At 55.8% G+C, this 10,097-nt stretch overlaps 1 protein-coding gene across 1 annotated transcript; it reads right to left on the bottom strand.

Moving 5' to 3' along the window:
- Window positions 1–31: 31 nt before the first annotated feature.
- PALM3 (paralemmin 3) lies at window positions 32–8,935 on the bottom strand. The gene is made up of 7 exons (XM_052644262.1): window positions 8,895–8,935; window positions 5,949–5,997; window positions 4,969–5,049; window positions 4,404–4,546; window positions 4,182–4,266; window positions 1,967–2,012; window positions 32–1,878 (listed from the first exon to the last, which is right to left on the bottom strand). The coding sequence occupies exons 1-7, from the start codon at window positions 8,933–8,935 to the stop codon at window positions 32–34; spliced, it is 2,292 nt and encodes a 763-aa protein (XP_052500222.1).
- Between the last annotated feature and the right edge of the window lie 1,162 nt (window positions 8,936–10,097).

Below are 10,097 nucleotides of genomic sequence, written 5' to 3'. Positions count from 1 at the left end.
GAGGAGCTGGGAGTCGGTGGAGGGCATGGGCTCACATGACCACACAACACTGGCACGTCTTCTGCTTAGGGCCGCTTGCCTCTTCACCTTCTGGAGGGGCAGATGGCTCTGGCTGCCGGGCAGGCGCGTAGGTGGGCACGGGCCGGGCCCTGGGGTTGGCCCTGGGCCCCTCCATCTGCAGCAGTGGCTGGCACTCAGCAGGCTGATCCTGAGCTGACGTCTCTGCCAGGAGTGCGGTGGCGTCTCCAGTGGGGTCCTGGCCCTCAGCAGGAGTTTGGGGCTTCACTGCTTCCACTTCTGCTTCTGGGGAGCCTTCCTCCTTCTCCTGGGGCTGCTGTCCTTCATCCTCCAGCCTTGGCGCCTCCTTGGCTTCTGGGGGAGCCCCTGCCTCACTCACGTCCTCTGCCTGGCATTCCTTTTCTTCTTCGGACTCTCTCTGCTCTTCCTCGACCCCAAGAGTCCTCTCTGTCTGCAACGGCTCTTCACCTCCCATCCTCTCTACCTTCAGTGAGTCCTCGTCTTCATTTTTCTCTGTTTCTGATGGCTCCTCACCTCTGGTTCTCTCTACCTTCTGTGATTTCTCATCTCTTGTCTTCTCTGCTTCCAGTGGCTCTTCACCTCCCGTTCCCTCTACCTTCTGTGGTTTCTCGTCTCCTGTTTTCTCTGCCTCCGAGGGCTCCTCATCTCCCATTCTCTCCACCCTCTGTGATTTCTCATCTCCTTTTTCCTTTTCCTCCAATGGCTTCTCACCTCCTATTCTTTCTGCCACCAGTGACTCCTCCCCTTCTTTTCTCTCTGCTGCCAATGTTTCTTGGATCGCCTCTAGCTTTTCCTCACCTCCTTTCTGCTCTACTCCCAATGGCTTCTCATCTCTTCCCCTCTCTGCCCCCAGAGGTCCCTCAACTTCTCTTCTTTCGGCCGACAATGGTTCGTCACCTCCTCCGATCTCTGTTTCCACGCGTACCTCACATCTCTCTGGCTCCACGGAGTCCGGGCTTCCTTTCCTCTCTAGCGCCAGTGATGTCTCTGCTCCTTCTGGCTCTGTGCCTGCCTTCCCCTCACTGCCTCTCTTCTCTGCGCCTTCAGGTCCCTCCACCCGCCTCCTCTCCGCCTCCCGTGTTTCCTCCTCACCTCTGCCCTCCCCCTGCAATGGACTCTCATCCTTTTCCTCCCTTCCCAGTGCCTTTGGCCCTTCCAACCCCTCCACCTCCAGCTCCTCCCATTCCTCACTGAGGGTCACTCTCTCCACCCAGATGAAGGACCCCTCCTCTCCAAAGACCCCCTGCCCATCACCATCAGGGCTGCTCCTGGGGGCACCTTCTCCAGGAGCTGCTCCCCCCGATCCCTCCCGGAGCCCCAGGGATCTGGTCTGCACGGCCTCTGGGGCCCTGCCTGCCTCCACCATGGCCTCCAAGTCACTGCCCTCTGTGCCCCCCACCCCCTCCCAGACCACCTCCACGATGGCCCTGTCCTCCTTGACCCACGAGGGGAGCTCTGGACGGCTGGCTTCCTGTCTGTCCCCGATGGCCTCCAGCACCATCTCCTCCACCTTAGCCTCCAGCTCCAGGCCTGTGGCCCCAATGGCACAGTCCTCCGTGGGCCTCAACCCCTCCCACACCACTTTCACCATGCCTCCCCCTCTGGCCTCATTCACTGGCCCCTCAGGTGCTACCACCCCCTGACTCGGCTCCTGCTCCAGAGGGGGGCTGGATCCAGGGCAGGGGCCATTGGCTTCTGAGGAGGTCCCTGCTGCCCCAGGGACCCGCCTTGGGGCTGCTGGAACCCCGGCAGCCTCAGTTCTGGGCTCAGAGGGGGACTCCGGGTATGCGCCCACCGGTCCGGCTGGTAAGGAGGCTCTCTTGTTTAGATCGGTCTGGCCTGGGGGAGTCAGGGAAGAGGAGAGATGGGGCAACAGAGTGAGAGTCAGGCCCTTCCTCTTGCGACCCCCAGACCTCAAAACACCCACCTGCAGGACCTGACTCCACGTTGGGCTGGGAGAGAGGACGGTGACCCTGCAGGGATGGCAGAAACAAGGTCAGGGCAGCCCCCATCTCACTTCCAGCCTCCAGCATGCCAGCACCCCTACCCTGCTCAAACTCCCCTGATGGCTCCCCATTCCTTCAGGACTAAAGCATGAGGCTTCCTCACCTGTCTCATCTCCCTCCGCTGCACTGCCGTGCACATCACATGTACCCAGTCAGTCCTGTGTCCATGCAGCCACTCCCTCTACTGGGGATCTACTCTGCCAGCTACTGAGGTTACTTAAGGGACATGCATGCGTGCTCAGTCGTGTCTGACTCTTTGCGACCCCGTGAACTGTAGCCCGCCAGGCTCCTCTGCCCATGGAATTTTCCAGGCAAGAATATGAGATCGGGTTGCCATTTCCTACTCCAAGGGATCTTCCCGACCCAGGGATCAAACTCACATCTCCTGCACCAGCAGGCGGATTCTTTACAACTGAGTCACCTAGGAAATCCCACTTAAGGGATATTTAAGACTTTTGCTATTAGAACTTAAATTCCAGTGGGAGGAAGCAGGTAATAAACATAAAATACAAATCTATAATTCAGGAAGTGAGAAGGGCTGTAACAGCAGGGGGAACAGGGGCTAAGAAATGCCTGGGAGGTGATGGGGTGCCTCCTGTAGGTATAAAATGCAGGAGGGGGACCTCCCTGGTGGTCCAGTGGCTAGGACTCCATGCTCCCAACTCAGGGGCACGGGTTCGACCCCTGGTCAGGGAACTAGATCCCACATGCTGCAACTAAGATCTGATGCAGCCAAATAAATATCAAAAAAAAAAGATGCAGGAGGGCCTCTCGGAGGTGGTGACATTGAACAAAGGCCTGAAAGGTGAGAAGAGCCAGCTTTGAGTCAAGAGGTGGGAAGGGCATTCCAGGAAGAGGGGAAAGGCAAGAGCAACGCCCTGGGCCTATAATGAATTAGGCAAGTTCAAGGGATAGGAAAGGGTCAGGGTGGCTGGAGTGGAGTGAGGAAGGGATGGAGGGAAAGATGAGCTCAGGGAGGGGAACTGGGGACCTGGCCATGCAAGCCACCTTAACCAAACCCCACAGATCTCACTGTTCTCAATCCTACCCTCCTCTGTCCAAAGTTCTCCTCTCCCCCTCTGTCCTGAGACAGGCACCTGGGAGCCAAAGCAACCCACAGCTTACTGTGGCCAGGTGCATCAGTTACTGGATCTATGATATGAACTTCAAGGACAACCCAGAGAGCCAAATTTTAAGTGCAGTCATATCGTCTTGGTTTTCAATGTGGATTATATCTTAATAGAGGCATTACCAAACCAAAACCCCTCAAATCATGGAGATGCCTCAAATCATTCGACCATCTCATGGGGACCCTTTTCCCATTTGGGGGGCTGAATTCTGAGAACACATCCCCACATTTTCTTTTCTTTTTTTTTGGCCAAACTGTGCGGCTTGTGGGATCATTTTAGTAGTCCCAACCAGGGACTGAACCCAGAACACTATAGTGAAAGCACCAAGTCCTAACTGCCAGGGAACTCCCAGCCCCAGCCTCCCAGCCCCAACCCCGCCCCACAACAGTTTCTGACTACTTTCCTCATTTAGGTCATATTGGCAATCAAATATCAAAATAGGGCTTCCCTGGTGGCTCAGATGATAAAAAATCTGCCTGCAATGCAGGAAACTCCAGTTCAATCCCTGGATCAGGAAGATCCCCCTGGAGAAGGAAATAGCAACTCTAGTATTCTTGCCTGGAGAATTCCACAGAGGAGCCTGGCGGGCTACAGTCCATGGGGTCGCAAAGAGACTCGACTAAGTGATTAACACAACACGACAACATAGCAAAACATTCCCTTGTGCCTGCTTCCGGTACCAAGCTATGATCTCATTGGCCTTCTGTCACGCCTCTTCCAGCGGTGTGTTATTGTTATATATCCCCATTTTAAGGATGAGGAAACTGAGGCTTAGGCATGGAAAGCAACTTGCCCAAGACCACAAGAGGACCCAGCATCTAAACTGTGCTTGGGTACTTCCCTGGCGGTCCAGTGGTTAAGTACCTGCACTTCCATTGCAGGGAGCACAGGTTCGATCCCTGGGCAGGGAATTAAGACAGCCACATGGCAGGGTCACAAAAAAACACAACTGTGCTTGGAGAGGTACTGCCTTGAGCTCTGCTGGCCACATCCCCTAGTTCCTCACCTGTCGTCGCCAGGTGGGCCTGCCTGAGGGCTTGTGCTGGGCACCTGTGGACGCACTCTGCAGCAGCTGCAGCTGGGATTGGAGTCTGGGGAAGAGAAGGGGCTGCTGGGAGCCTGGACCCCAGGCTCAGTGGGCCACCCCCACCGGAAATCTCAGCGGAGTGGGCGGATGGGCCTGGCCAAGTCAGACAGGCAAAGCCACCAGGAAGGGGGCCCTACTCACGTGAACAAGCTGTCCTCCAGGTTCCGGATGCGGGCCTGAGCTTGGTCTTCAGGTGATTGGGGGTCCTGTGAGGTGGGGTCCTGGGGCCGCTCTGGCTCCTCAGCTGCCCCGTCCATTAGCCAGCGTTCCCGGAGAGACTTCCTCTGGCCATGGGAAGGGGCATGTGGACGGAGAGGCTGGGATACGTGCCCTAATAATGCCAAGTGGGAAGCCACCCCGTTCCCAGCAGACAACTTTCCCACGCTGGAAGAAACACCCATCAATCTCCCCAACTTTTCCAGAATGGGACAGACACCCCCAAAGGGGAAATCAACGTCCCTCTTAGCCCCTCTCTACCCCAAAGCGGAACAAACACGTTCCCAAGATCTTCCCAAAGGTGGAACAAACGCCCCCCATCACCACCAACCACTCTTTCCGAGCTGGGGAAGATGCCCATCCCCGAAGCTGGAACCAACTCCCCCAACCCCATGTCTATAGAGAGGCTCCTTTGGTTCCCAGAACTGACTCTCACGGACACCCCGACTTCATTGCCCGGGCGAAGCAGGCTCCCCCGGCCGCCCCCAACCTTGAGCCGCTCCACGCGGAGTTTCTCTTCCTCTAGCTCCCGGCGCGCCGCGCGTATCTCCTCTTGTAGCCGCCGCTTCTCCTGCGCACAGAGGACCCTGAGCTGCCCGCTGGCCGGGTGGGGCCGGGCGGGGCCGCCGCCTCCCCTTCCACCCTCCCTTCTCCGCCGGGTTAGCCGGGGCTCCCGGGACTCCCGGGGCTGCAAGCCGCAACGGGTAGCGGAACACACGTCGGGGCCCCGGGCGGGGAAGAGGTTCGGGGGGCGGAGGCGCTGAGTCAGCAGCGGTGGGGGCGGGGCCGGCGGGGGCGGGGCTGGCCGCGCCCCAGATGCTGCGGAGGTCTCGCCCCGGCGGGAGGGGGGCGGGGCCTGTGGATGGGGAGGGCCCCGGAGTGGGAATCCAGAGGGGGAGGGATCTGAGGTATGTGATTGATTAAGACGGATGCGATTCAGAGAGATGGGGGTCCAGATATGAGGATCCAGTGGAGGGGGCTACTGAGGGGGGGAGTCGGAAATGAAGGTGCAGTCGTGAGGATCCAGCGAGGCTAGGATGTAGAGATGGGCCAGAGAGATTCGAGTGCAGCAGTGTAGGAGCAGAGAGATGAGAGTTAGTGAGATAGGGATTCAGAGATGGAGCTTCGGAGAGACGAGATCCAGATATGGGGGTCTGAGAAAGGGGGCTTCAGCCATGGTGTATTTGGGAGACGGGGTTCAAGAATGGAACAGACGCTGCAGATTTGAGAGTGCGGAGTCCTCCGAGCTCCATTCTGGGGATGTTGATGATCATACAGAAGAACTGAGGAGCAGAGGAGCCTGAGGATTTTGGTGGGGCGCCCCAGGCACACCTGGAGCTGAGGGTGCTTCCCGCACGTTCAGAGCGTTAGGCCTGCTCCCTGTGATAGGAAAGAGGTGAGGAAGAGGCCTGGGTATGGCGAGGGGTGCCCAGGGCGCAGGGCGCCGCGCACTGGTAGGGCGTCACTTACCGCGATGACCTCTAGGCGCTGCCGATAGAGGGAGCTCTCCGCCATGGGCCTGCAGGGAGGCGGCGGGGATTGAGGGGGAGCAGGGTAGAGGGGAGGCCGCCTTGGGCTGCGAAAGGAGCCTCCCCGGGGCCCAACACTCGGCAGACCCATCTCTTGAACATCCGTCTTTGAGCCAAGATCCCTGAGCTGCTTGGAAATCAACCAAACCCAGTACTTCCCTCTATTTCCTCTTTGCACCTGGGAGGAGTCGGGGCAGAGGGCAGGGGTCCTGTGAGGGGGAGAGAGCCCAGGCCGTGACAGGCTGAGCTAAATCCTTTCTGAGGCTTGACATCACCCCTCTGAGCCTCAGTTTCCCCTATCTGTAAAATGGACCAGAATAGCTTGACCCTTCCTCACCTTGCAGAGAGAGATTCCCTTGCAGGGAAGTATCTATCCATGCAGGAAAATCTTAGGACATTGTGCCCCAAAAACAGTAGCATGGTTTATATTAATAATAATTTTAGGGAATTCCCTGACGGTCCAGTGGTTAGGACTGGGCTCTTACTGCTGAGGGCAGGGATTCAATCCCTGATAGGGAAACTAAGATCCCACAAGTCAAAAAGAAAAATGATGATAATTTAAATAATTCCCATGACTAATAATGTTTTTAATTAATTATAATAACCATTCCCAGAAGCTCGGATCCCACCAGGCCGAAACATGCTCTGTATTTTTTCCCAAACCCACACCCTCTCTGGACCTTGGCTGTTACCCAGCATCCTTTACGTGCAGGTTGAGGGAGGGGGTGAGAATCTGGGAGAGAAGTGTCCATCTCACTGTGGACACATGTCATTGCCATGGTAACTCCAGAGCTGCCTCTTCCACTTGCAAATCACCCTCCCAAGGGGCAAGGATCACCAGGTCACACTGCCTAGTACTGGACTCCGAACTGGGGGGGTGGGGGGGGGCTTGCCGTTTAAGGTTTAACCTGCAATTCCCCCATCATTGTCCTCCTCAAAGCACCCCAGGATCCCCAATTCTCAGCCTCCGGGGCACCTCTAGTCCATTTGGGCTCCCCCTGGAAGCTGGAGACTGGTTGGTACTGCAGTGCACGTCGGGGACAGTCATCGTCACGACAGCTTACCATCACAGAGATGCACTGAGTGCCAGCTACATGGAGGTGCTTCCAATATCTAGAAGGATATATCTATCTGCCTGTTGGTCCTGACATGTAGCCCGGGGTGGGCACAGAGCAAGCCCTCAAACATTTATTAATTTGAGCACTATCCTATCGGATGAGCTTAAACCTCATTGCCCAGACTCTGGTGGGGCCTCCTGGATCTGCTCTGGCTTCACCATGAAGGCATAAAAGTGAGCTGGCATTTAGCACTTACTATATATAGCTCTCTAAGTGCTCTACGGGGCTTCCGCTAGGCTCCCGCAGCCATCTCCGCCTCCTCCTCCCTGCCCTGATCTTGAGACACTGTAGTCAACTTTTGGCTGAGTTGACGTTCCAACTGAGAAGAAAATCAGCCAACCATTAGCCAGTGCACACCATGTGCTGGGCACCGTTAAATGCTTTACTCCTAGTAACTCATTTGGGGCTTCCCTGATGGCTCAGATGGTAAAGAATCCACCTGCAGTGCGGGAGATCTGAGTTCAATACCTGGGTTGGGAAGATCCGCTGGAGAAGGCAACAGCTACCCACTCCAGGATTCTTGCCTGGAAAATTCCATAGAGAGAGGAGCCTGGCAGGCTATAGTCCATGGGGTCGCAAAGAGTCAGACATGACTGAGCACCTTTCACTTTAAAAAAACTTTAGTAACTCATTTAACCCTCTCGACCATCCTAAAAGGTAAATAGTACTACTGTCCCCATTTTACAGAAAAAGAAACTGAGGCTCTGAGAAGTGGCAGAAGACTTGTCTAAGGTCATTGAGTCAGGATTGGAACTCAAGGCTCTTAGAGCCCAAATACTGGGAACACTGTGGAGAAATGGATGTTCAGGCATCTTCATCTTGACAGCCAGGGGACCAGAGATCAGCTTGGGGAGGTGGGTCTTCGATTCCAGTTAGGGCAGGATGCTGAAGTTCATGCTTTAAAGGGTGTCCCAAAGGAAGCTCAGATCCCTGCTAATAGGTTTGCCCTGGGGGAGGCTAAAGTACCCTCTATGTTCTCCCACGCCCAAGATGTAATCACCCTGCCTCTTCCTTGCTGGGGGGGTGGGGGGAGATCAGATTCCCATTGCTAGGCAACCAGGTTTGTAGTTGGTGAATAATGCAACGGGGAACCCAAAAGAGTGAGGGACCCAATTGGGGTCCCTGGAGGGAGCCCCTTTTCCAGAAGTCTCTACAAACCTCTGGAACCCCCTCCATCCTCTGACTTTCAAAGGCCTTCACATCTCAAATATTAAAACAATCTGCACACTTTGTTCAATGTTGCTTGTCTCTAAATCTTCAGCTTTTTGCCCTGCCAGGGACAGTTGGTGGTCATTTCATTAAGTAGGTAATCATTTCCCTGTTTAAATCCTCTTTTTCAGTTTGGGAACTGTTAACTTTTTTCCCTTTTGGATCTCAAGCATTCCTTCCCACCCCAGACACCAAAGGATGAATTTAGAGGCAAAATATGAGAGTGAGAGACCCTGACATTCCCCATCCCCCATTCAACTAATAGCCCCACCCCGCCTCTGGCTGGACTTTGGGCTTGAAGCCTGCCAGTGGAAAATACCAAAAAAACAAGGGGGTGAGAATTCACATCTCCCAGCCGACTTTCTGGGGAGGGGGCCATTGAAGAGGTTGCAGGGTTGACTGCCAGCTGCCCTTCACTCTTCCTGGCCCCCTTAGGAGAGGCTAGCTGGAGCTCTAACCAGCAACAACCCCCACCCCGCCGTCCCTCCATAGGAAGGCCAGCGTCTTCCATGAGCCCCTCCCAGGCCCTGCCCACTGGCCCCCTGACCCCAGACACTTACATGGGTGTGGCCAGAGACCACACATGGCTCTGCAGGGCCATCTCTGCCCAGAAGCCCACGTTCTGATTTCCGAATTCCAGACCTACCACCCCGGGTGCTTGCCGAAAGTGCCCCGGAGGCTGTGACTTGGCTGTCGGGAGTTGGGGGGGGTGGGCGGCAGCAGGCGGGCACTGGGAAAGCTGGTCCAGCTGGTTTGGGCCAGGAGGCGGGAGACGCCTGGGCCGGGCTGAGGGGGGCTGGGGGCTGGCGGGCAGTTCTGGGGAGGTACTATCAGCTGTCCTGATCAATTATTTACCAGCCACTGGCCTCCTTGCTGCACTCGGCTGCCTCCCGGCAAACACACTCTCACATGCCTGGTCAAGCCTGTGGACTGGGGCTGGTTCTCCCAAACTCCCTCAGACAAGGGCACCTTTACTTGGCACCCTAGACATTTCAAGTCCAGTTGCCCACCAAAGGTAACCTGCCTTCGAATACTGTTGCTTTTACATACTGCTGCCCTCCCTTCTTGGACCCTGATCTCTGGGGTGAGGAGGAAGGGCTGATCCCACCAGAAGATTCTGGAGACCAGAGCCTGTGCCTCAAGAGCACCAGAAGGCTTGAGCTCTGGACAACTCAGGGCAACTTCCCTTTCTGGACTTCAGTTTCCCCTTTTGGAAAACGAGAGAATTCGATCAAATAGCCTCCAGGACACTGGACGCCCCTTAGATGTGATAACTACCCGGGGAGTGCGGTGATAAGAAATGTCTAGAGAACTTCTTACCCAAGTCTTGAAGGTCCCTATTCAATCCTCCCACCATCCCTTTCTTAAAGGAGCAGCGCCCCTTTTCTCAGCTGATCATGTTTTATCCAACCATCCTCTTGGGGAAATCATCTCCTACTCTCCAGGCTGGTCTGCTGCAGCCCCCAGCACTCTTGTGGTCAAGCTGTACAGCATGCAGGGTCTTAGTTCACCCCACCCAACCTGGGGTTGCACCCATGGCCCCTGCAGTCTTAACCACTGGACCGCCAGGAAAGTCCCCTAGGCCCCTTCCTTGTTTCAGAGGGTCTGCTCCCTCTGAACAGAACAAAGGGAATGTGCCCAACTAAATCCTTCCTCCCTGCTCTAGATCCTACTCAGGATGGCCAAAAAGTGGCAGAGGAGTGAGGAAAGAGCTTAGGTACATGTGGCGGGATCCCTAGGTACATGTACATTGTGTAGGACAG

This window comes from Budorcas taxicolor, chromosome 7 (assembly GCF_023091745.1).
Source record: "Budorcas taxicolor isolate Tak-1 chromosome 7, Takin1.1, whole genome shotgun sequence".
In the NCBI taxonomy this organism is placed as follows: domain Eukaryota; kingdom Metazoa; phylum Chordata; class Mammalia; order Artiodactyla; family Bovidae; genus Budorcas; species Budorcas taxicolor.
The sequence above is the reverse complement of the archived record's forward strand: the minus strand, read 5'-3'. Positions and strand labels throughout refer to the sequence as shown.